The sequence below is a fragment of the Prunus mume genome, linkage group LG4, assembly GCF_029339155.1.
Source record: "Prunus mume cultivar Tortuosa linkage group LG4, ASM2933915v1, whole genome shotgun sequence".
In the NCBI taxonomy this organism is placed as follows: domain Eukaryota; kingdom Viridiplantae; phylum Streptophyta; class Magnoliopsida; order Rosales; family Rosaceae; genus Prunus; species Prunus mume.
The window spans coordinates 11,633,376-11,660,542 of NC_142701.1; the positions used below are offsets into that span (position 1 = coordinate 11,633,376).

General features: G+C 39.0%; 1 protein-coding gene, 1 non-coding gene and 2 pseudogenes across 2 annotated transcripts; 1 reads left to right on the forward strand and 3 right to left on the reverse strand.

Moving 5' to 3' along the window:
- Positions 1–6,004: 6,004 nt before the first annotated feature.
- LOC148917904 (small nucleolar RNA R71) lies at positions 6,005–6,111 on the reverse strand. Its single transcript, XR_016126568.1, has one exon. It is a non-coding gene; the product is annotated as a small nucleolar RNA R71 (small nucleolar RNA).
- Positions 6,112–11,610: 5,499 nt separating this feature from the next.
- On the forward strand, positions 11,611–14,091 carry LOC103327895 (uncharacterized). The gene is made up of 3 exons (XM_008230267.3): positions 11,611–12,145; positions 12,245–12,660; positions 12,803–14,091. The coding sequence occupies exons 1-3, from the start codon at positions 11,695–11,697 to the stop codon at positions 13,901–13,903; spliced, it is 1,968 nt and encodes a 655-aa protein (XP_008228489.2). The 5' UTR covers positions 11,611–11,694; the 3' UTR covers positions 13,904–14,091.
- A 211-nt stretch (positions 14,092–14,302) lies between these two features.
- Positions 14,303–24,044, reverse strand: LOC148917905 (early nodulin-like protein 7; annotated as a pseudogene).
- A 998-nt stretch (positions 24,045–25,042) lies between these two features.
- Positions 25,043–27,167, reverse strand: LOC148917906 (protein FAR1-RELATED SEQUENCE 5-like; annotated as a pseudogene).

A 27,167-nucleotide genomic window follows, 5' to 3' on the forward strand; every position in this document is an offset into this window, starting at 1 on the left:
TTTATTAGTGATCTGTGTTCAGGAAAAGCATGCGCTGACAGATTTTCTGAGCAACTTTGTAGATCAATTTCAGGACCCCTTAATTAGCTATAAACGACTCTCCAATTTTGCTGTATGAAGATAAATGTCTCTAGTTTGTTTCCATGAAATTTAATGCTAATCCAACTTATAAATTAATTATGATAAATTTTCTCAAGTAATCACATATATTGCTGGAAATTTCTTGATAGTTTTGTGCATTTAGGCTTATACTGTGAAGTACATCAAGAGCACGCCTTGAAAGTTCTTTTACACCATTTTATCGTAGTGTTTCTAATCATAAGGTCATTGGTGCAGTATACATTGAAGTAGCAAAGTAGTGATTGTTGGCCCAAGTGGGAGAAGTGATATAAAGTTTTGGGCTTCACACTCAATACCTTATTATCTTGTATTTTGATAAAGCTCATAAGGGTTTTGGAGCATACTTGGAACTGTTTTCTGGTTGTTGACACATTGACCTTTTACATCTTAAGTGTTTGTTTTATGCATCTATATATTTATTATAAATTTTTGGTGACTAGCTGTTTTGTTTTTGGCTACTAAAGTTCTTACAATGCTTAACCATTTTTAGCTTTTATTGGTTAAAGAAAATTTAATTGATATTAAATGTTGAGGCCTAATCCTAAGGAAATGATTTCAGTGAAAATAATATGATTTGTTCTATGCTCATTTCTTGATACATGTTTTGGGTGCAAAATATGTGCTCAATAAGTGGGAGCATTCAATGGTCTTCTTTGTCTCATACATTTAGTTTTGATTGTTTATGATTAATCACTTAATGTTCCAGTTATTGATTAAGGGTTTTAAGGCTAATACGGACAAAGATTGTTTGGATGTATTAATTGCTCCTATTAATTCATACCATTTTGTTCAAAGTCTACAGGAGTTAATCAATGAATTAGTTTGGATATGCAAAATAGTGAGAGCCGAGTTTTATTCCACTTAATTTCATTATTTTCTTTGAGACAGTTCAATTATTTTGTTTGCTACTGTTTGGTTCAATTCTTTTAATAAATTATGTGACTTCAGTTTTATGTTTATTATTATTGACAAGTGAATCTAGTTACATGTCATCATGCAGTATAGCTAGCTACAATAAGTGCATAAGACATGAATTCATACCAAAGTCATTAAGGAGAGATCTTGTAATCTCTTAAAGAAGTGAACTACATATGGTAATGACATATAAAGCATTTTTTAAAGAAAAGTCATGTTCATCCTGTGTTCTAATCTTGACGGAAGCTTTATGTGGCTATGCAGATAGGTATATGTGATTATAAAGGTCCTGGATGTTTTATATTCAAGGCACCTTGATGATCCAATGCTTGTTTTCATAGTTGACCAAGAGCTTGTTTAGGAATACAGTTTAATTGATTTTTCCATGGCCATAAAGTAGTTGAAACATGGTTTTGTTGATTATTGACCAAGTGGGAGAATGTAAGTTTTTTATGTCTTAAATCTCACTCAAGTGGTCTACTAATCAACATAGCATTTCAAACCAATGTGGAGACTAGGAATTTGATTATAACTGGACTTGTAAATCTTGAAGAGAATTGTTTCAGTTTAAGTCCAAGACTGCTAAAGTTCCTAATTCATGGTGGATTAGAACTCCTAATTCTAATGCAATAAGGAGAGAGGTTGAGGACTCCTTGATGGGCAAGGAGTTCCGACTAATGCATATAAATACATAAGTCCCTACTCATATCGAATTACCCCACTCTAGAGAGCTCATACCCCATCTGTGAGAGAGTATACAGAAATCAATATTGAGGAGGAGTGTTGTGTGTGTCAAGTTGCTCTTTCGATCATTCCAATGACTACAGAACAAGGTAGTGTTCTCTTATATGTAATCTATTTAGTTAATATGTCGCTCTCCAGTAACCCATTTCCAGCATAACCATTTTCAGTTAGTTTCCTCTCATTTTCTGCCCAAAATTTTTTTCCAACAAAACAATGAAGTTGTAGTAAACAAGGTTCTTATGTCATGTCCAAACCAACAACTACCATTGGAATTAACTCTTTTTGGGCTCTATATTATTTTCTTGTTTGTTGGATACTAAGATTTTAACGTCTCCTTGTCAACATGAACTGAACTTCACCACTACAAGTCAAAAGTTCAATTTATTGAAATAAAATTGAAATGACCCTCACCATTGCAGATGCTCTGTAGTGCCGAGCATAAGACGGCCTAAGCGATTTTAATATATTATCGCCATCTCAATAGAAAAGGTCTTCACACAAAAACTCATTTTCCACAAAGTGTGAGACATTCCACACTCTTAACCCGTTCTTTTTTTTTTTTTTCAGCAGGACCCTTTCTCTCTTCTATCAATGTGGGACATGTGGTCCTTGAATTTCATCCAAGCATCCAACATTAGCTTTCCACTTATTTTCGTCATATGTATAGGAAAAGTACTTTCTGACAAAATGGTGGAGGGAGAATGGGAATTTATGTTTGTTCTGCACCCAGGCAACTTGTCAATGAACCTAAAGCGTAAAAGACCAAAAAATTGGTACAGTGCTACACTAAAATGTGGACCCACTCCATACATATTTGTATTAGAATGATTTGCGAAAAGAAATGCATTTCTCAGCAATTTCTTAGATGTTGATCAGAAAGTGTACTGGAGATTTTTCCGTGTCCAACCCGCGTTGAAGACACATTTAAGATGTTGGTTGATATGCAGCTGACCCATATCCTTAAATTTGAAAGAGGTAGCAAATTTTTGAAGCATCAGGTTTGTGTTGTACTACCCAATTTTCCCCTATAGAGAAAACTAAAAACTTGAGGAAATGTATACACAGCTTTTTGAGGCAATTGCAGCAAATGACAAGTAAACTTTCATTAATTAGGTTCACGGCAATGAAGGATTTCTCAGTTAAAAGTGAAGCCTGAATATTTTCAGACTTGGCCTGTGAGCTGTGACACAGCCATTTTGGAATTTCAAGCTTTAAATAAATTGGAATCAATTTTTGTTGGTTGGAAACTTTGGAATTGAATTTAAGACTTAAAAAAAAATTAATTAATTTTTTTTTTAAAAAAAAAAGATAAAAAGAAAGGGAAAAGGCATGCGATGTGTCTCCATCAAGAATCCTTTTTTACACGGAGAACCAAAGGGGTATAAATATAATGCATCAAAAGGGATAGAAAGGGATATTGAGGACAGATAATCTCTCTTTGTCACTGTTTCTTTGATAGATAGAAAGGATTATTTTGAACAACTACATTGGAAAATATTTTGTGGATCAAATTAAAAAGAGTTGCATGCTTATGTTAAAAGTGGAACTCCAATGCCTTTTAATCAATTAAATTTTCTTTAAATCAAATCCTGCTTAAATTTACTTCTTAAACACAATTGTTCTTTTTCATCTCTGTTATTTTCTTAGTAAATTTAGGTTTTAGTCAAAAAAAAAATTTCACTTTTGGAAAAAGCAGAGCTTTTCAAAAAAGATGTAAAACCTCTCAACTTTCAAATCAAAGACATGAAATGTAAAGGATTCCTTAGGAAATCCAAAAATAAATAAGGGCAATTTTGTCTATTTTGGCTTGTTTTACAAAATTTCTCTCTCCTTTGTGTTTTTCCAAAGTCTCCCTTCTTTACACTAATCTCTGTGGATACGACACTCAAACTTCCGAGCTACACTACTATACGACACTTTCGCTCGGGTTTTGCAAAGTGGTACAAATCAATTGGCACCATTGCCGGAGAGCAGTTTGTCAAAGAGTACAGAGATCCCCTTGGTCGGAGGTTTGCTCTTTTTATGTGAAATTCTTCACATCTAGTACACTCTTTCCAAACTTATCTCATTGTTAATATATATTTTCTTATTTTATTTTTGTTTATTATTATTTTTCTTTATGCAACCTAGGGATCATCTAGGAAGATTTGTTAAAAAGATTGAAATTGTTAATTCTACTTCAATTTCAACTGAAACATCTAAAAAATCTGAAAGCATGGCAGAAATTGTGACAATGAAAGAGAGGTTAATGCTCAGATTGTGAATAATGAAATAAGAGAAGAAGTAGTTGCACCTAGAACTTTAGAGACATTATTGCATCCTATTCGTGCACCAAATCCTTCATGCATCATGTTTCCACATAACATGCCAAATTATGATTTCAAACCTAGAATGATTCAATTGCTACCAATTTTTCATGGTATGGAAAGTGAAAATCCTTATGTGCATGTTAGGGAATTTGAAGAGGCTATTGGCACTTTTTACAATGGTCAACTTGATAGGATAAATTTCATAAGGTTAAAAAGTTTTTAGTAAATTGAGCTTAGACCCATAAAATTCATTTAAAATCACCCACAACCCTTTCCTTTAGTTTTCTATTTAAAATACCCAATTTTTTCAAATAATACCCGATGACTAGGATCCAACTAAGCAAGTTACCTAATATAACTTAAAATCTGATTTATTATATTTTTGGATTCCAAAACTACCCCTATTTATAAGTTAATGTGTTATGGAGGTGTAACTAATGAAGCCCGTTGAATTTGGAAATATCTCTAAATAGTTGTAATGGATGTAGGAACTAATTTAGAAACTTATTTGAAATTAAATATTAAATTCCACATTAAAGTATTAGTAATCTATTTTACAACTAGTTAATCTATTTTTGAATTAATGGTGTTTTCCTTCTATGAATTATGACTAGTAAATCTATTTAAAGTATTAATAATTTAAATTCAATATTAAATTTAGGAATTAATGTTGTTTTCTTTTTATGAATTATACGACTAGTATTCTTTTTTATTATAGTTTTATGAATAATAGTGTACATTCTAATTATGTTGAAAAATAATTTGATAATCTATTTATTGTTTTGTTTTTAAAACATTTTTTTTAATGAACCTATTTTTTCTCCAAATATTGTACCTATTTTTTTTCTTTATTACTTGTTTTATGAAAAATAATTTGATCATCTTTTTATTGTTTGTTTTATGAAAACAATTTTTTTAAATGAGCCTATTTTTTCTCTCAAAATAACATACCTATTTTTTTTCTCTAATAATGTACCTAGTAAAACAATTTACCTAGTATAATGAACCTTTTTTTTCCCCTAATAATATACCTATTTTTTTTTCTAAATAATGTACCTATTTTTTCTCTCAAAATAATGTACCTATTTTTTCATTAATGGGGTAATTGATATGCTATTAATAGGGAGTTTTAATTACAATTATGGCAGTTAATGAAATGCTTTGAATAAATTATATATAAAATATGAAGTCAGATGGCAAGGATATAAAAACATAGGAATACTACGACCTCTTATATCCTACTGGTCATTTAAGTTTGAAATTGGGTTTTACACATAGATTTATAGAATGATGGGTATATGTCTAGGAAATAGAAATTGTAGGGACCTATATTGGACAAGCCCAAAATTTTTCCATTCTCTTTAAGGGCATGTTCACGTATCAGTAATGGAGAAAGTAAGGAATCAGAGAATTTAGGAATCGGAGAACTACTGAATCGGTATGGGAAGAATCATTCTCATTAAGCTGTTTACTAAACATATAGAATTAGCAAAGGAATGAGATTGATTCCCATTTTTATTGTTTACTAATTTGCATGAATCAAAATCTAAATTAATTTTAGAATTATGGTAAAGTGGTAAGGGTATTTTTAGAAGTTATTAAGGGAAAACAGGAATGGGAATCATATCGACTACTTTCTCCTAGTTGATCTGATACCTAGTTCTATGAGTGAATGTGATTACGGATTTTGAGGTGGGGCCCACTTATTTTTTTCATTCTTGATTGCAAGTAAATGCAGGGGAAGTCATGAATGGAAATCATTCCCTTTCCTCCCATACCCATTACTAATACGTAAACATGCCCTAAAAGAAAAAGCAAAAAGTTGGCTATATTCATTAAGGGCTAGGTCCATAGTTTCTTGGGCAGAAATGACTCAAGCATTTTTTAACAAATATTTTCCTAATCACAAGACAATTGCTCTTAAGAAAAAAATCTCAAATTTCTCTCAGAAGGAAAATGAAACTTTATATCAAACTTGGGAAAATTTTAAAAAACTTTTGAATTTGTGCCCACACCATGGCTTTGAAAACTAGCGTCTTGCTAGCTATATCTATGAGGGACTTCTCCCTCTTGATCACCAATTTGTTGACTCTATGTGTAATGGAAATTTTATGCAAAAAGACCCTGATGATGCCCTAGAATTTTTGGATGAAATTGCTGAAAAAGCCCATCAATGGACCGCTCCCAGTCTAGTTGAAACCACTGATCAGTCAAGAATTGCTACATCTTCTACTAATAAAAGAATTTATCAATTAAAAGAAGATGATGATTAGAAATTAAAATTTGAGGTTTTGACTCAAGAGATAGCAGCTTTAAAAATGGAAAAATAAAATTTGCCTCAACTTGTTTATCAAGCTGATATTAATCAAGTATGTGATTCTTGTTATGAGATTGGTCATATTGTTACAAATTGCCCAATGTTTCAGGGAAATGAAAGGAGCTTATGAGGAGCGTTGTTCTGCTGTTGGAAACTTTAAACAACAATATTCTACTTTTTCCAACACATACAGTCCAGCAACAAGGAATCATCCACATTTTCGTTGGAGCAATGAGCCACAACCTCAAGTAAGTGATAGAAATTCTTTCAATCATCATCTTTCTACAACTAATGCATTTAATGCTAGACCTTCTTTGAGCGATACTCTTCAAGCATTTATGCAGGAACAACATAAGCAAAATCAAAGGTATGATGCCTTGTTTGGTCAATTGGTTGAAGAAAATAAAGAAATTAAAAGCCAAATTTCTAAATTGACAAATTCTGTTGCAATAAATGAAAAAGGAAAATTTCCTTCTCAAACTCAACCAAATCCAAAGAATGTTAATTCATGTGAAACCTCAATTAAACATGCCAAGTCTGTCATTACTCTTAGAAGTGGTAAAATAATTGATAACACACCTTCACCAAAGGAAGTTGAAAAATCTAGGAATAATGATGGACTAAACAAGTCCAAATTGAGTGAATCAAATGAATATCATTTTCCTGCTCCTTTTCCCCAAGCTTTAAATCCTCCAAAGAAATTGAATCAAAATTCTGAAATTTTGGATGTCTTTAAAGAAGTCAAAGTTAATATTCCTTTGTTAGATGCTATTAAACAGATCCATTCTTGTGCTAAATCTTTAAAAGATCGGTGCACATTTAAAAGAAAGCATCATGTGAAGAAAACTGCATTTTTAACTGAACATGTGAATGCATTGTTGCAACATAAGGTCCCTCCTAAATACAAAGATCCAGGAAGTCCCACTCTTTCATGTGCAATTGGAAAAAATTACATCAATTGTGCTTTGCTTGATTTGGGGGCTAGTGTAAATTTATTGCCATATTCAGTATATCTGCAATTAGGTCTTGGTGAATTGAAGCCCACAACAATGAAGTTGCAACTTGATGATCGTTCTGTGCGAATGCCGAGAGGGGTAATTGAGGATGCATTGGTCCAAGTGGACAAATTTTACTACCCCGTTGACTTTGTTGTTTTGGATACACAACCTGTTTTGCATTCTGAAAATGAAATTCCTGTCATTTTAGGATGTCCCTTCCTTGCTACACGTGACACACACATTAGTTTTAGGAGAGGGGTAATGGAACTCAGTTTTGGTAACATGACATTGGAAATTAACATTTTTAATGTTTTCAGCAACCTTATGAAGATGATGAATTAATGTGCAGTGGTGAACTTGATTGAAGCTCTTGTGCAAGGATCAATTTGAGAAGACTAGTATTTTTGAACCTTTAGAGGCTCTTTTATTGAATTCTAAATAATCTGAATTACTTGAGAATCCAGAAATTGCTGATCTTAATTCATTGTCACCAGTCACCAGGTTCTCACCCTAAAGAAATCTTCATGCCCTTTTTTAGTTGTTGTTTTTCTACGAATCAATCAAACTAACTTAGGCATCCGAGGGCCTTCAGCCAAAACCCTCCGGATGTGGTCCTTTTACTCCGATTGGTTTACCAGGGAGAAAGAGTTCGAGGAATGAGAAAGGGAATCTATGGATCGAATATTTTAAGGGACGAAAATGACTCCCACATTTATCCTATACAAGATAACTATAACAAATAATAGTAAACACATATGAGACTTAGCAGCAGTAGATCCTGTCAAGTCCGGATTTATCAATCAAGACGGAGAAATGAAGGGGAAAAGTGCACCCAGTCAACTAGTCAATGAACCTTAAGCCTAAAATAGGGCTACACTAAAATGTGGACCACATAAATTTTAGAAGAGTCTTGTTATTTCCACCCACCTATTCTATTTATCCACCCACCTTATCTTCCCACCCACCATGAAAATTTGAAAAACCACAATCTTATCTTTGCACCCACTATTATTCCTAAAATACCCTTCCATTCACTTAACACTTTTAACCCTAACTTAACACTAGTATTGATTGAGTCCGAAAAAATTTTTTTTAAAAATAATAAATAATAAAAAAGGTTTCCAGCAGCCACCCACCTCACACTCCATAAAACCTTAACAAGAACCACCCATACCTTCCACCTCGGGCCAAGCCTCCCTTCCTCCGTCCTCCTCCTCATGTTTCTTTCACCATTATTTCAGTTGTATTGAACAACACGTTCAAACCCCAATCCAACATTCTTCTCCTCTCTCTCCATTTCAATCAACCCACGAGAAATATTACATCAATTGGCCCAGATCTAAGACGACACTTCGACTGCATTGCCTGCCAAAGTCGCTCATCCTAGTCTTCATCAATATCAGCAACTTCATGGCCCTTTATTCCTCCCAAGTTTCCAATTTGAGAGAGATAGAACATTCCAATCTTTATTCTTTCCTTCTTAACTATTTCCTAGACATGCCCAGTTTGAGGTTATAGGGATTCAACCCTTTCGAAACCAAAATAAATTTTTTTTTTAAATGCAAAAAGTTGTCATAAAAGCGACATTGGGATGTTGTCAATCAATTTCATAAGTGCAGCAAAGTCTAACAAATTTACTAGAAGCTGTAATCGTATGAAGATCTATGGCCTACCCAGACAACAATAAACAAAGAGAAAAAGAAATTTATTTTTGCTAATTTAGATTTATGAAAAAAGAATAATAGAGAGGAGGACAACTGGGAATCTTACAAGAGCAACTCATTTGGTTTAGGTGGCAACTGATGATGTGGCTGGCGGTGAGGTGAGAAGGGGAGGTTGGTTTGGTTGTCATGAGGTTGGGTGGGTAGTCTGAAGGTTGTTTGCTTTGATGGGCTCTTTCATTTATTTATTCTAATTTTTTGTTTTTATTTTTACTTTTATTTTCTTGACTTAACAGTGTTAACTTAGAGTTAAGTCCTTAAAAGTCATTTTAAAATAGGCTAAATTTGCTTTTAAAATTTTGAAGATAAGGTAGGTTGGAAAATAGGATAAGGGATGGGAATACCAGAACTCTTTTAGAGCAGGTCTAGCGCAGGACCCAAAGGGAAAGGGCACTGGCGAGCCCGAGATGGCTCCAAGCAAGAGAAGCGGCCGGTTTCGTGGTGGGTCTCACCAGCCCGAGCAAGCCCAAGGGCAACTTCTGCTGAAGCCCGAGTTTTGTGACGTCGCGGCATCACGACGTCGGCTCTGCGAATCCAGCGGTAAAGTGCCACGTGTCGCGGCAGGGACGCTCGATCTTTTTCGAAATCGACGGTCCTCGCTTTTTTGGCTAAAATTCGAAAAATTCTGAAAAATTCTGAATTTTTTTTTTTAAAATACCAAAAAATTCTGTATTTTTTCCCTATAAATACCTAACCATTTTATTCACTTTCTACACCAAATCTTCATAAAAACTCATCTCCTTCCGATATTTTTCACTTTCCACACCAAATTTTGTACTACAAAATTTCATTTGTACAAAAATACAAATGTCATCTTCCATCGAAACCAGAAGGTCGTGGACAAATGTTCGAAGAAGTCAAAATCTTGGCAACGAGGTAAAAAAAAAAAAAAAAATTCCGTTTTATTCAATTTAATGTCTTTTTATATATATATATATATATATATATATATTTCTTGCATTTCCAATTTCTTTTTTTGAATAGATTAGTCAAGGCAAAACAAAAAAGAGTAAAACCATTACACATGGCTCCTCAAGTGAACAATGCCCGCAAGTTCCAGTGATGCGTTCCGTGTTAGAAATAATGGCACTATTACGTCCTCCGAAGGAAAATACTCCCCCACGTCGTGATCCGGTGGAACCGCCTCCACCAATGATGGAGTTGTCCTTGTATTCCATTGTGTCGGACTATGAGGACCAAGAATATTTCAATTGTATGATGAGTGAGTAAGTATTTCAATTGTATGATGAGTGAGATGTGAATTTTATAATAAATATGGACACGTGGTAACCGAAAATTTTATCCAAAAATTTTATTTGAAAATTTTATTCGAAAAATGTTATCTTAAATTTTAAGTGAAAATTTTATAATAAATAGTGACACGTGACAACCGAAAATATAATCTAAAAAGCTTATCAAAATTAATGGTTTAAAGTATAAACAAATAGGAAATAAAGTACAATGAATAGTAATTGCCTTAGACTTGCCCTAGACTTTGCCCTCATGGGTGGAACCACAAACTTGCCTTAGACTTAGCCCTTATGGGTGGAGATGCTCTTACAATGATTGGTGAAAAGAATTAATTAATGAGAGATCTCTGTAGAAATCAAACATAAATAACCTAAGAAAAAAAAAATAGGGAAGAAGATTATGGTGAGGAACATACTAAAGCTAAAAATGTCACACTAAGAGCCATAAAAAGTGCACAAGGTGCAATTGTAATGGCAACTTTTAAGCTTGGTGAGGGTGCAGGAGTGTCGGAAAAATACGGTTCAGGTGGGACAACACCAGAAAATTGAAGAAAGAAACATGAATTTTAACTGTATGTTGAAGGCAGTACGATTTCTTAGGTGGAGGGAGGGTGGTCAGACGGAGAAATGAAGGGGAACATGCACCCAGTCAACTAGTCAATGAACCTTAAGCCTAAAACAGGGCTACACTAAAATGTGGACCACATAAATTTTAGAATGATTGTGAAAAGAAGTAATTAATGCATTTCTCAGCAATTTCTTAGGTGTTAATCAGAAAGTATACTGGAGATTTTTCCACGTAGAATCCGCGTGGAAGTGACAAGAGAAAAAGCATAACCTGCTCCTTGAAGAAGATGCTTAAGATGTTGGTTGGCATGCAGCCTGAGGAAAACTCACATTATAAATATACAAATTTATAAATAAACCCAATTCTAGATATGTATTTATAAAAAAAATTCAAGCACTATTTAAACATAAAAACACATCCAAAATCAACCCCAAAATCAACTATTATATATTTTTGGGTGTGTTTATAAATGGGTTTTGAGTGTGTGTAATGATGGGTTTTTGGTGTGTTTATAAAGTGTTTTGGGTGTTGGGTTTTTTTATAATTTCAACCCCCATTTTGAGTGTTTTAGTAAAACTCCCTAATCATCCTTAAAAGTTGAAGACCTATCATTATTGCTAGGGCACTACTAAAAAAACTCACATTATAAATATTCTCTTCTCTTCTCTTAAATTGTACTGCCTGGACCATTTGGTAACATACACATTCTGCTCCAAACTCCCCCTTAGAGAGAAAACTAAAAGCTTGTGGAAATGGATCCAAAGCTTTTTGGGGCAATTGCAAGAAATGACAAGCAGACTTTCATCAATTTTGTTCAAGAAAATGGAGAATTTCTCAGTCAGAAATCCGGTGAAGCCAAAAACACTGTGTTACACGTTGCTGCGAGGTTCGGGCACGTTGAGCTGGTTTCTGAAATCATTAAGCTCTTACCGGACTTGGTTTCAGCTGTGAACAATAGAGAAGAAACTCCATTAGATGCAGCTTGTCGACAAGGGAAAGCCGATGTTGTAATGCTGCTATTAGAGGCCGATCCTTGGGTGGCTTGTATGCTTAACTCTGAAAATCAAACCCCCTTCTTCATAGCTTGCAGTTATGGGAATCGTGAAGTGGTGAAGCTGTTCACAGACCTACCATGGGTACTAGATTTTGAAGAAGATGCGGTTTTGAGTGCTCTTCATGTGTCCGTAGCACAAGGCCGTGCGGGTAAGGCTGACAGCAATTTCATTCTCTATGCCTAATTCATGTTAAAGCAATGATGTTTGGTTGATTGTGAACTTACATTTTGAGCTAACAATGTTGTAGATATTGTTACAACACTTTTGAATGCACGACCAAGGCTTGCTCGGAAGGCTGACAGCAATGGATGTTTACCATTACATTTGGCTTGTGAGAACGGTCGCTTGGAGATAACTAGAATACTCTTACAACTTGATCCAAACCTTGCCCTTGAAAAGAATCATTCTCGTTACACGCCATCACACTTGGCAGCAATGAATGATCAAACCGAAATCCTTGAGGAACTTTTGTCCGGGTCTCCTAGATCTTTCGAAGTTCTCACCGGAAACGGAGAAACAGTGTTTCATCTTGCTGCCATGTTCAGCCGATACTGTTCCTTTCTCTTTTTGGAACAATCTCTTAACAGCACCAATCTCCTCCACCGGCCAGACGAACGTGGAAACACCGTCTTGCATCTAGCAGTCTCTAAAAAGGGCTTCAAAGTAAGCTTCTCCCTCAAAATTTACCGTTCAGTTTTAGCTTTTCTCTTGAGGAACAAATTTAACATTATTAAGTGAAGAACCATAAGACGGAAATCTTGGCTTCTTCAACTCCGACTGATCCTTCAACATGTGGAAATTTCAGTTAGCAGAGTACATCATTGAGAAAACTGAGGTGGATATCAATGGTCGGAACCATAGTGGTCAAACAGCCTATGACATCCTCAACCGGCGATTTAGCATGACGGAGAACCAGCATGCTAGGGACGTGTTGAAGAGATTTGGTGGCAAAACGGCACAAGAATTAGAAACGCCTATTGAATTTAATCCGCACCAAAGTGTACATGATTACAGAAATGGTGTAGCCAACAACCAACCAATGGAAGACTTCACAACAACACAAGCGGATAGTAATGCCAGTCATCAAGTAACAATAAACTTTGGCAACCAGATAGATAGTCCTTCTGCACCACCAACCAATTTGCATCAATCCAAGCTTGTGAAGGAAAGAGGGAAGAAAAAAATAAGTGCAGTTAGGCAATATGAGATATATACAGAGGCCCTACAAAATACCAGGAACACAATCACACTAGTTGCCGTTTTGATTGCATCAGTTACTTTCACCGCTGGCATAAACCCTCCTGGGGGTGTGTACCAGGAAGGACGACTAAAAGGACAGTCAACAATTGGAAGAACAACTGCTTTCAAGGTCTTCACAATAAGCAACACAGCTGCGTTGTTCTTATCTATGTGCATAGTCATTGTCTTAGTGAGCATCATTCCCTTCCAGCGTAAAACACTGATGAAGCTACTGGTGGTTGCTCACAAAGCCATGTGGGTGGCTGTGTCACTCATGGCCACAGCTTACATTGCAGCCACATGGGTGATCTTGCCACACTGTCAAGGAACAAATTGGACCCTTGAGGCTCTCATATCTGTATGTGCAGGGACTATGGGATCTGTTTTTCTATTTCTTGGTGTCACATTCGCCAGACACTGGTTGAGGAAGTTACAGTGGAGGAAAGAGAGAGGTAAGGTTACCGAGGAAAGAGTGGAGGAAAGAGCTCAAAGAAGAGCACAGAGGAGGGCAGAGAAGACAACAAAGGAAAGAGTGCAGAAAAGAGAAAGGGCGGAGAAGAGAGCAAAGGGAAGTGGACAAGAAAGTTCACAGGAAGGATCAGACGATTTAATGTCCATAAACTCAGACACTGCCAGTGCTCAAGATTCGGGATATCATACGTACTGAAGAATTGCTTAGGAGTGGGAAATTGATCACCCAACAGAGGATGAAGATGTAATCACTCTCAGTGTTTAAGAGTTTGGGTTCCCATTTAGCATATGCTTTTGCATAAGTTTCCTTTCTGTGTGATTTGATCATTTGTGTCAAAAAACTGTTATTACGTAAAAGCAGATCTCTAGAGGAATTAAACATAAGCATCAAACTTCAACAACCTTAAGACAAAAAAAAAAAACATCATCGTCAAACATACATCCCATCCCAACATTACATAAATGATAAATAATGTTCAACATTAATGAATAATTTAAAGCAAAATACGGAGTCACAATAGATCCTAACAGCCAGAATTTAAAAAATAAAAAATAAGAAAAAATAAAAATAAAAAATAAAAAAAGTGGAAGAAGATTATGGTGAGGAACATACTGAAGCTACAAATGTCACAACAAGAGCCATAAAAGGTGCACAAGGTGCAACTGCAATGGCAACTCCTAAGCTTGGTGAGGGTGCAGGAGAGTCAGACAAGTACGGTTCAGGTGGAGGAGACTGTGAGATCAGGCGTGGATCCATCACTTCGAAAAAAATCTGCTGGCCATTCTTGCAGTGATCAGGAGCTCTACTGATAAAATAGAAGGGGCCAGGCCTATCAAGTTTCATAATGCTCTTCCCGTTATCAAATGCGATTATGGGATTGCTTGTGTTGCAGTGGTAATTGTGGAACCGAATTAAATCAGACCCTAAGTCAAATAATTCCGTCCATTTGAGGATTATTTGACATAATTGGGAATTACTCAACTTAATCGGGAGTTACTCAATTTAATTGAGGATTACCTAATTAAATTGAGAATTGATTTCCTACCCCAATTCCCAATTAAATGAGGAGTTACCTAATTAAATTAGGATTTGATTTGATACCTACCACAATTAGGGATTTAATTTACCCTAATAAATCAAATCCATAATTAATCAAATCAATTCCAAATCGGGGAGGAATAATTCCTTTTCATCTATGGAATTATTCCTCTGAAACCCTGGCCTCCGAGACCACTATAAAAGGATGACTACACACAAAGGTTAAGGTACGTCTAAATTCCTACCGAAACTCTACAGAAATCATTTCTCCAAAACTCTAGCCACCATATTCTTTCTCTCTCTGACACTAGACTCTGGCCACCACACATGGCTCCGATCACCCGGTTTTCCTTGAAATACCCTACCTAACTTAGGCATCAAAGGGCCTTTGGCCAACACCTCCCCAGGTGTGGTCCTTTTACCCCGATCTGTTTTGCAGGCAAAGAGAGAAGCGGAGAAGACGAAGGAATCTTAGACGAATATTCTAGTGGGACGAAATTTGCTCCCACAAATTGGTGCTTTCATTGAGAGCACGAGATATATTCAAAGCGTGCTCCAAATCCATCTTTCACACATTTTTTCAAACAACCATGGTTGATACAAGACGTACGAAGAGTAACGCCACCACAACGGGCCCATCTCATGGTTTCATGGTGGAAACCTCAATGCAACCGCACGGAATCGTGGCTGCCAACACCTTGCAGCCATCTTCTATTGCTTTGCAGCCGCTTTCGCTGGAATTGCATAACAGCCGCCACATGACCCGGGACCTCCACACCTTGCGTCGCCAGCGCCAATTGCCGGCTGCTCACTGTCCTTGTCGAGCACAACAAAGCTACACCACTCACCGCGGATTTGCATAGCCCCACGGCTACTCCGACATCGTCCCAGTCTTGGAGCATATCCATTCTCTCCCTCATCTACAATCACACTTGACATATGCACATGTGTACGCATCTAATGGAGCCCTAGCCCATATGTCGCTTTGGCCCGATGCACACCACTCTACTTGACCAGCGATCGGATGGACCTTAACTCACGGGTTGATCAACTCACACGTAAGGTCGATGATCAAAACAACACGATTGGCGGCTACTCAGCAGATCAACTTAGATCAAGGCCCTAACCTTGGACCCCGTGATGAGGAGAGGAGGGCGCACGAGCATCTGGCGGCGGTTCGAGAGGTCTCAGTGGTCGGACAAGGGCGAACCAACAGGAGAGAGCAAGATCGTGCAGGCGAGACGCAGACGCAAGCCGCACTCTAAGCCGTTTGAGGTTAGGTCCAAGGACTAATACGCTCAAGAGGCTAGGCCCACACTCCAATGTCCATGCTCGCTTGGGCCCACAAGGAGCTCAAGATCGTGAGCGGTCGCGTGACAAGCACAACGATCGACGCCTACCAGCCCGCTCGAGGACCAATACACGGTGACAAGGCTGTAGAGGGATCCTCCCAAACTCAAACTTCTCACCGCCCCACGGCGAGGCAACCAAGGGGATAGACCCTTGAGAGCTGAAGAAGAAGTTAGCTAGTCGAGCTCGAGGCACCCAAGACGTCGACCTGAGCGACCTTCCTTGCGAGCAGAGGATAGCGATCAACGCCCACCAGCCCGCTCGAGGACCAACACGCGCGACAAGCTGCGAGGAATCCTCACAAACTCAATCTCTAATCGCCCTACGGGCGGACACCCAAGAGGATCGACCCTTGGGAACCGAGGAAGAGGTTAGCCACGAGCTCGAGGCACTGAAGACGTCGGCCCAAGACTCTAACTTTGCGAGCGACGATGTGGAGAAGCTAGTAAATGACCAACTCCGAGGTCTCCGACTTAAAGGAAGCACGGAGGAGGCCATGTGCAAGGAACTTGATCGAGTTGGTGCTCGCCCTTTACCGACGAGGTGGAACGAGCTCCGCCACCGAGCGGTTTACAACACCATTCGTCACTCCATTTAAGGGGGACTCGATCCCGAGAGCCATTTAAGGCACTTCAAAAGCGTCATGATCATGTACAACGCAAATGACGCCCTGATGTGCAAAGTGTTCGCGATGACTCTGCGAGGAGCAACTCAAGATTGGTTCCACACTTTACCGTCTGCGTCGATAGGCAACTTCAAAGAGTTCGCCCTCATTTTCACAAAGGAGTACCTCCTACAAAATGGTCATAAAGCATGTAGACCACCCGTTCAACCTATGCAAAAAGCCAGACGAGTCTCTACGAGACTACCTAACACGGTTTAAGGTTGAGAAAGCTAACATCATAGGATGCAATGACCAAGTTGCATCCTCATCTTTCAAGAAGGGCTTGCCAACCGAGCATGAGCTATACCGGGAGCTAGCCATAACTCCAAGCCAAACCTTGAGGGAAGTGTTCGCGACGGCAGAGCGCTACCCACTTTGGGAAGATGATCGTATCACCGCGAAGAAATCCAGCAAGCAAATTGACCACCCGACGAAGCAGAGGCAAGCCAAAAGAGCAACAAGTTCGAGCGAAAGCCCGAGATAAACGCAGATGGCGACCCAAGAAGGAGGCTCGAAACGGGGACCTTTATTGACTTCGTTATCCCAATCCACCAGATCCTAGCACAAGTGAAGGACAAGCCGTGGGTGAGAAGACGGCCACCCATGAGGGGAGACCCCTCTAAGAGGGACACCAGATAAATACTGCGCATTCCGGGAGTACGATCATTACACCAACAACTGCAATGTTTGAAAAAGGCACATTGAGGAGCTGGTCAGAGAAGGTCATTGCACAAAGTTCGTTGCAAAGAAGGTCATCCAGCAGATCGAGGATCGTGATGCAGCTACCAAGGAACCCTCCCAAAAGGTCATTCGAATCAACACCATTCTGGCTTATTCCTAATAGTCCGAGCTGACCACCAAGGAGCGCAAGAGAAAGATCGGGCAGGCGACTTATGTCTCTCAAGTCACAACAGGAGTACCAGTCACTATGAATACACCCATTATCGGCTTCCATAAGAAGGACTTGATCAGGCTTGATTTGCCGCATAATGATGCCCTAGTCATCTGCATCCAAATTGAACAACCTGAGATCGAGCGAGTTCACGTAGATGAGGCAGCACAGCCAACATCCTACAACTATCTGTTATCCAACAAATAGGATTAGAGCCCAAGATTAGCAAACTTGCCAGATCGCTCACCGGCTTCAATGGGGCCACGTCAATCACTATTGGAACGATCGACCTTGAAATCCACTCACCCCCAGTGGTATGCTCACACACCTTCATGGTCATCACGAGATCTCCCCCTACAACGGAATCTTGGGTCGACCATGGACCAACAAGATCGAGGCCATCACATCTGCTATACACCAGAAGATCCGATACCCCATCCCTAGGGGCGGGATCGGGCAGATCAACGAAAGACCAAGCCATGGCAAGGAGATGCACAGCCCAATGGCTCAAGAGCAAGCGATTGTAGTTCACACCCATAATGCAAGCTGCCAACGAGGTAGGAAGCCCTTGTAGCGAGACAAGCAAGCCCGAACGGAAAGAGAGTTGCTACCTTACAATAGCAATTAAGAAGCCAGGATCAAGGCGAGGGAATCCGCTCGGAAGATTCCCCGAAAAGGATTGAAGTCCGAGGATGACGCCGAGTTAGTACCCGATCCGGCTAGACAGAGAAGTACGGACGGCTTGCGCCAAAATCCAAACAAGAAGGATCGAGGCGAGGAATCCGCCGTAAGGCTCTCTTGAAAAGGTTGGAAGCCCAAGAAGACGCGTTGAGTTTGTACCCTCGATCTGATCGGCCAGACAAGAAAATGCGCGGATCGGCTCGCGCTAAGCCTGCATAAGAAAGTGGAGCTTACCACCTTCCTCCGAACAACAAAGACATGTTTCACATGGTCGCCATCCGACATGCCCGTATCGACCCAAACATTATCCGCCACCGGCTCCATGTCAACCACCGCTAGCAAGGCCGTGGTGCATAAGAGAACCGCTCCCGAGCAGGTCGCAATCATTGAAGCCAAGATCGACAAGTTTCTAGCTGCCGGTTTCATTGAAGAGGTCTCCTACTCGAAATGACTGGCCAACGTTGTTCTGGTGGCGAAACAAGAAAATGACAAGTGGAGAGTGTGCGTCGATTACACCGACTCAACAAAGCATGCCCTAAAGACTACTTCCCATTGTCGAGAATCGACCAGCTCGTGGATTCAACTTCCGGCAATCAACTGCTCAGCTTCATAGGATGCCTACTCCGCTACAATCAAATTATGATGTACGACGATGACAAGGCGAAGACCTCTTTCATCATCGAAAGAGGGACCTATTGCTACAAGGGATGCCATTTGGGCTGAAGAACACCAGGCGACATACCAAAGGCTCGAGAATAAAATTTTCAATGAGCAATCGGCACAACCATGGAAGTCTACGTAGACGATATGCTTGGTCAAAGCCCTAAGCGCAAACCACCTCAAAAACCTCGCCGAGGTATTCACCGCTCACTTGATGTGCATGAAGTCAATCCAAGTAAATGCACATTCGGTGTATCGTCCGGCCGATTCTGGGGTACTTAGTCACACAACGAGGAATCGAGGCACACCCACACCAAATTAAAGCCATTCTCGAGATGAAGTCGCCTTCCATAGTGAAGGAAATACAAAGCCTGACAAGCAGAGCAGCGGCCCTCAACAGATTCCTCTCAAAATCTACCGACAAGTGCAGACCATTCTTCAAAGCTTTGAAGAATGGACAAAAAGACAAGTGGGACAAGGAGTGCGAAGTAGCTTTCTAGAATCTAAAGACTTATCTCACTTCACCTCCCCTACTATCAAAGCTAATTCCTGGTGAAGACTTGTTCGTGTACCTAGCAGTGTCCAACTCGGCCGTCACCACTCTCATCCGAGAAGAACTTGGGGCCCAACATCCGTATTCTACACTTCAAAAGCTCTCCTCAATGCAGAGACAAGCTATCCGAAATTGATAAGCTCATTTTGGCCCTTATAGTTTCCGCGAGAAAGCTGCGACCCTATTACTAAGCTCACCGAGTCATCGTCATGACCGACTTTTCTTTGAGATCAATCCTCCACAATCCTTATGCTTCTCAGAACTCATAAAGTGGGCTATAGAGCTAAGCCAATACGACCTCCTCTACCGGCCAAGACGCAATAAAAGCCTGTGCATTGGCGGACTTTGTTGCGAAATTCACACCATCGGCGAAGAAGATAAGTGGTCGGCACAAAAGCGAAGGAAAGTTCGAGCAGACAAAACCTCACTGAGCCTAACCGAACCCGAGACATGTGGCGAATTGCGTAGATGAAGCCGAGTAGGCGTCGTCATCATCACCTCGGATGGAACCCTGTTAGAGCAAGCTATCACGCTTGGCTTCCCAACTTCAAACAACGAGGCAGAGTACGAGGCATTGCTCGTTGGCTTGCGCTTGACAAAGGAGCTATCAATCAAGAAGCTAGCCATCTACTTAGATTCCCGACTGACCACAAATCAAGCCTCATAAGAATACATGGCGAAGCACCCAAGGATGATCTTGTACATTGACAAAGTCCAAGAGCTATTGAGGTGGGCAGTCTTGACCAAAATTGCAAGCAGATGAAAGTCAATCTTGATCTGCTCGAAGAAGAACGAGAAAAGGTCATTGTTCGAGTTGCAGCTTACCAGAATAGCTCATATCTTGCTACAATAAGAAGGTCATTGTTCGAGCTGCAGCTTACTAGCAGTAGCTCACATCTTGCTACAATAAGAAGGCCATTGTTCGAGTTACAACTGACCAGATGCAGCTCACGTCTTACCATAGCAAGAAGACCATTGTTCGAGCAAGACATCATACCAAGAATGGCATCTTACAATAACAAGACCATTGTTCGAGTTGCAGCTTACCAGCTCGACTTCAAGTAGGCGACGAGCCTCCCTTACCTCCATTGAAGGCAAGATGCTCCTTGAAGCACAAACTCAATGAAGTCTTTTTCAATTGTTATGTCCCCGACATACGCACACAGGTGACAAGCCTTATCTCCGCTTGCAGACAAGCTGCTCCTCGAAGCACAAACTCAATAGATCCTTTTTCGAGCATTATGTCCTCGACATATGCTCGCAGGCAACAAGCTCACCTCCATTGCAGACAAGCTGCTCCTCGAAGCACAAACTCGATGGAGTTTTTTTCGAGCATTATGTCCCCGACATACGCTCGCAGGCGACAAACCTCACTTCCATTGCAGATAAGCTGCTCCTCGAAGCACAAACTCAATGGAGTCTTTTCGAGCATTATGTCCCGACATACGCCGCTCATGACGACAAGTCTTATCTCCACTTGAAGGCAAGCTACTTCTCGGGTACAAACTTTATGGAGTCTTTTCAAGCGTCATGTCCCCGACATACGCACACAGGCGACAAGCTTTACCTCCATTGTAGGCAAGCTACTTCACGAGTACAACTCAATGGAGTCTCTTTCAAATGTTATGTCTTCGAACATACACTTACGAGATATAACGAGAATTGAAGTTTGAAAGACAACTGAAAATTCCATAACAAAGCGGCCAACCAGCACCATCTACTCAACGGCCTCACTTGCCTGCTCCTTCGCATCTGGTCTAGCCTTATTAGCTACGCCACCTTGGGAGTTGTCTTCCTCCATTGAAGCTTCATTTGCTATCTCGATCTTCAGCTTCTGCATCCACAACATTGCTCTGCTCACTTCGAGCAGGGGGCAGGTCAAGATAAAGTTGCTTACCGTCTTCATGTTCAAGAGGGCAATAAGGAGAAGCACTATTCCTGCAATCCAAGTATCCCAGGCTTGTACGCAGTAGCAACAATCTCATACTTGGATGCCTCCGTGGCTTCAACATGAGTGTCAAACTTGACCAGCGGAACCGAATTAAATCATATCCTAAGTCAAATAATTCCTTCCATTTGGGGATTATTTGACATAATTGGGAATTACTCAACCTAATTGGGAGTTACTCAATTTAATTGAGGATTACCTAATTAAATTGAGAATTGATTTCCTACCCCAATTTCCAATTAAACGAGGAGTTACCTAATTAAATTAGGATTTGATTTGATACCTACCACAATTAGGGATTTGATTTACCCCAATAAATCAAATCCCTAATTAATCAAATCAATTCCAAATCGGGGAGGAATAATTCCTTTTCATCTATGGAATTATTCCTCTGAAACCCTAGCCTCCGAGACAACTATAAAAGGATGGCCACACACAAAGGTTAAGGTACGTCTAAATTCCTACTAAAACTCTGCAGAAATCATTTCTCCAAAACTCTAGCCACCATATTCTTTCTCTCTCTGACACTAGGCTCCGGCCACTCGGTTTTCCTTGAAATACCTTACCTAACTTAGGCATCGGAAGGCCTTTGGCCAACACCCCCCGAGTGTGGTCCTTTTACCCCGATCTGTTTTGCATGGAGAGAGAGAGAAAGAAGACGAAGGAATCTTAGACGAATATTCTAGTGGGACGAAATTTGCTCCCACTGTAATAATCTCATTTGTCAACCTCAAGAACTGAATCATTCTTGTACGTGAAAGCTGTAAAAGAGTCAAGAAAATGAAAACAAAACAAGAGTGAAGATATACACCTATTAATGGTTTGTCAAGATACAGAGATTTGGAGGACTCACTTTTGATTGCACACATGCATTTTTTGTTCACAAAACAAAATATATTCGGTAAAGGCAAGGGTGAATCCACAAAGGAGCAAGGGTGGTCAATTGACCCCTGCAACCTCTGAAATCCTCCATTAGAGTAGCCAAACTTGACCCTCGCAAAGTGTTCGATGAAATGCCCGAAAGGGGTAACCTGTGTGCAGCTGGGTGGGATTGTAAGTGTTGGGCTTTTGAGACTGGGAGGTGGAGAGGAGGGATGAGAACAGGCACGGACCTTAGTACAGCCTCAAGCTCTTGCCAGGGGCTTTTATTTTTTCTCAGCTTAAATTAACATTTAGCCCGGCTGCAAGAAGAAAGAGTAGAGATATGGAGCTAACGGAGAGAGAAGAAAGAAAAGAAAAAGAGAGGAAGAAGGAAAAAGAATAAAGAAAGAGGGAGAGAGAGAGAGAGACAAGGAAAAAAGAATTAAAAAAAAGAGAGGGAGAGATTAAAAAAGAGAGAGGCAAGAAAATATAATAAAAAAGAGAGAGGGGGAAGATATGTGTTAGGATGAGGTCTTTTTATTTTGTCAGGTGGACTGCCCAACAAAATGTGATGTGTTTATTTTATTATTACTTTCTTTTGTAACTTCAATTCCTTGTAAATATCTTTTCTTTTTTTCTTTTTTTTTCCTTCAATCCCTTCCAAATATTTCAACAATATTATCAATAATTCCAATATTTTCTTTGTTTCAAATGTCGTATAATAACAAAAAGTTCTAAATATGATGAAGAAAATATACTGAAAAAAGAGTGCTTATATAAGATGAAAATATAACAACAAGGGCTTATAATTTACCCCCAAAAAATTTAGCCACTCGTGGGTTACCTCTAGTTTTTAGTTCATACAATCTATTGTCCAAGCCTAAAATTCAACAAAATCCACAAAAACTCACCAAATTTTCTTAATACATTTTCTCTCAATCTAAACATAGCTTCGCCAACACAGACATGGATGCAAGGAGTTGCAACTGTAAGACGTTGACCCCTGTAAGCAAAATTTATGGATCCGCCACTGGGTAAGGGAGGCATATCTTCCAACTTCTTTGTAGGGGTGTTTTTTTTTTTTTGGGTAATCCTCTCTCAGACCCAGACTTCCATTGCTTTTCAGTGAATGGTTGCAACGAGATGCTATGAACCCAGATCTCAACGAGATGATACAATATGATTTTGGCGGCTTTTATTCCTTACACATCAAATAAGAAAACTTGATTTTATGGGATTTTATTATGAAGTATATATTGACTTAATGAGCTATCATTTTTAGCCTAAATCGTATTTTGCACTAAAACCGGTTTTTCAAATTTTGATTTTGGGGGGAATTTGATTTTCTAGTATTTTTCATACTTAGTCAATATTTTTACATAGAACAATTTTTCATGTATGATATGAATGAATAAAGGGACCTAAGGTCAATCTAGGTAAAAAACCTTAGATGTTCAATCCACAAAAGTTTTTAACCTTTCAAAATTGCACCTCTGCTAAAAAATTCTTGGGTCCGCTAGTGACTGAGTATACAGAGCGCTGTTGTTTAAGTCAGGTTCTTGCCATCCCAAATCATCACCCACTTGGATCTGTAGCAGCAGTTTCAGCACAACAAAATGTGACAGCCAAGAAAACCGTCAGCCAAGTTTTGAAAAGACCAAAGAAACAATAAGATATGTTCCTCTTCATAGTTCTCACAGGAGGTTAAGAAACAATGGAATGGAACTGAAAAGTGGCCACGACAAGAGTATATATGATGTTTGTGAGGGCGGGCGGGAAAGTCATGGGTGGATTTTATGGGACACGTTGGTGAAAACGTGAGGTGGTGGTGACTGTTAAAATTCAGTTAATGGGAAATTTGGGCTGGGTTTTAATTTCTTAATTGTCCACCTTGATGTCGGGTCTGCATCAGAAGCCCATTCTTTAGACTATAGTTGAAATTTAATCACAAGATTTATATGTTAGAGCAATTATGAGAACTCACACTTGGTAATTTATACTGAAGCATCCGTACAAAAAAATTTGATCAAATTGAGCTACTAGTCTAGAACCGTTCTGTCCAAGTAGCCAAGTAAATCGAATAGATTAAGACGGGGTAGGATACAAATGAAATAGAACATTTGTAAATTACAAATCGAACAAAAGAATACTGAAGGGGGCTTCTCCCTCATATTAATGTTTCTTCGCATGACTTCCCCGTATTTCTTTTATGATCAACAGATAGGGTTCCACAACCTGACCTGGGCTACTGAACATGATAAATATCAATCATTGGACAAGATGGTCGCGAAATCAATCACCGCTTGAAATGACATACCCTACTCCATATGATTGCTTCCTCCACATCAAAGATAATTAAGATCTACCATATCTCCACATCTTATTCATAAGTTGCTCCCCAAAGCTGGTTCCTTTTGGTTCATCATCATATCTTGGAACTACTTCCGTTGGGCAGCCCTGATGTCAAGTATGCTAGGCGGCATAGGTTTGATTGAACCATGTAACTCAACTAGGCTAAAGAATTCTTGTTTGGTTAAACTCTTCTTCTGGACAAGTTCATCCACCACTGCATCCATGAGCTTTCGGTTTTTCTGCAGAATCTGTTATCCAAAACAAAGATATGTAACTTTGTTAAGTTAAGAATAACAGAAAACATCACTGTAAAATGTCTTTTACATTACCTCTTTTGCATGTTCATAACACATGTTGACAATTTGCAATGCTTCCGTATCAAGGTCCTAGAAACAAGATTTATTACAAAGCATTAATTGTATATTCACTCTTTACATGTTTGCTTCTTGCATTCACTTCTTAGTTACAGGAACATGTGCATATGCAGTTAACTTGTCATCTTCTGCTGCAAAGGATGCTATCTCGCGAAAATTGTGGTACAAATGGCTATAACGCTTCCCAATAGAATCCTTAGCAATGTTGTTAGTCTCAATTCCCTCATAATTAGTGATGCTCCTAGCCTTTGCATCTCTCGCCCATCGCTGTAATAAGTAAACAGGTGGGATCCTTTTCACATTCTTCTTATCTAGCACTTTCAATGCATGAGAACATAAAATCCCAACAAAAGTGAACTTCATGCAACTACAAGTAACTGCTTGTGTTGAACCATCATATTTAACCAAACACTCTTGAGATTTATGACTATAAGATACTCTGTACTCACATGTCATCCCAGACTTACCAACTTTATAGACACTACAATCAAGAATACCCATGTACTCTTTTTCAAAAAGTCTAAAAACTTCAGGGGTATAAACCTCCACTGCGTGTCGTAAAATCTCCACATTAGTTGATAACAAAGGTATAGTTTGCATCATCTTGAAATCAGCTTGTAATTCCTTATATCTTCGATCTGCCATAACTTTCTCATAGTGTTCAAAGAAACTCAAAAGATTATGGCTTGGCATCAAGTATCTTCTCAAGACAGTGGTCATACATTCATTGTGTTGTGTACTCATCAAGTCCGCAGTGAAAGTGTATCGTTTATACACCAATGCCTACTTATCCCTCACTTCGAATAATTCTTTCAACCACTTATTCTCCTTGAGGTCATACTTTTCAAGCATATCATTCCATGCAAATAGCCAATCATCCTCATCCTCATATTCATATACACACTTGCTAAGATCACAACCGAATTGCTTTGATCCATGAAACACGTGGCTTAGATTCTTAGCAGCAATCTGGTAAATATGCCAAGCACATAGCCAATGGTGAGCTTCAAGAAAAACTTCTAATATTGCTTCAGCCATTGCAGCAGATTGGTCTGTAAGTATGGTCTTTGGTTGCTTCATAGACATCACTGCAAGAAAAATCTCAAACAACCACTTAAAAGAGTCTATGGTGTCATCATATGGTACAGCTGCAGCAAAAACTATAATTTGTTTATGATGATTGACCCCAACAAATTGTGCAAATGGTCTACCATACTCATTTATCTGATAAGTCGTGTCAAAACAAATAACATCCCCGAAGACATCATAATCACGAACTGATTGTGCATCTGCCCAAAATATATTTGTGATCATATCATCCTCATCAAGCTGCATTGAATAGAAATATGATGAATCATCTTCATGCATATGTTGAAAGTATTACAGTATGGCCCCAGCATCTCCCTTTTCCATTTTTATTTTTTGCTTTGTACGTAGTTAATTTCGATAATTCTTATCGACAAAACCAAGATTCTCTTGCCCCCCAACTTCTCTACTCATTAATTCCACAGTTTTTTTGATTGGTTTTCTTGACTTGTCTGCACCAACAACATATGCCTTTTGAGTTCTAGATATACAACAATTAACCCTTAGCATATGTTTCATGGGTGCTTTGATCAAATCATGATTATGACTTGCATTAAATGACACAATCTTAATTTTCCCATTTTTCTGAAGTTGGCAAATCATATGTGCTTCACAACCAACCCTTGAAATTGGTAAAGAATAAGATGGACTTCTACACCGTTTATCATTTCTTCGAATGACCTTCTTTTGAACAACAGTAAGTTACCCTTGTTACAAAACCCACCTTATTTGTCTTTCTATGTTGCTTCCTCACATTGAAACCATGTGTTCCACCATACTTGACATAAGCTATGAATGCACTCTCATGAGAACTGAACTCTGCTCCAAGTTTTAAATCTTCAGTCATCTCTTTATCTTTATCTGGATCATGAGATTTCAAAGAACATTCATTCATTTGTGATTGAAAAACAACTGCATGAAAAAGATCCTTACCTTGCAAATCCACTTCATCATCACTTAATGACTCGCTGCTTAACCTTGTACAATCATTATTCTCCAT

What these genes read in the sequence shown, in the direction of transcription:
- LOC103327895 (XM_008230267.3), top strand. Translation starts at nt 11,695, where the DNA reads ATGGATCCAAAGCTTTTTGGGGCAATTGCAAGAAATGACAAGCAGACT. An exon ending in CGTAGCACAAGGCCGTGCGG is followed by an intron (nt 12,146 to 12,244) that starts GTAAGGCTGACA and finishes ACAATGTTGTAG; the next exon opens with ATATTGTTACAACACTTTTG. An exon ending in TCTCTAAAAAGGGCTTCAAA is followed by an intron (nt 12,661 to 12,802) that starts GTAAGCTTCTCC and finishes TGGAAATTTCAG; the next exon opens with TTAGCAGAGTACATCATTGA.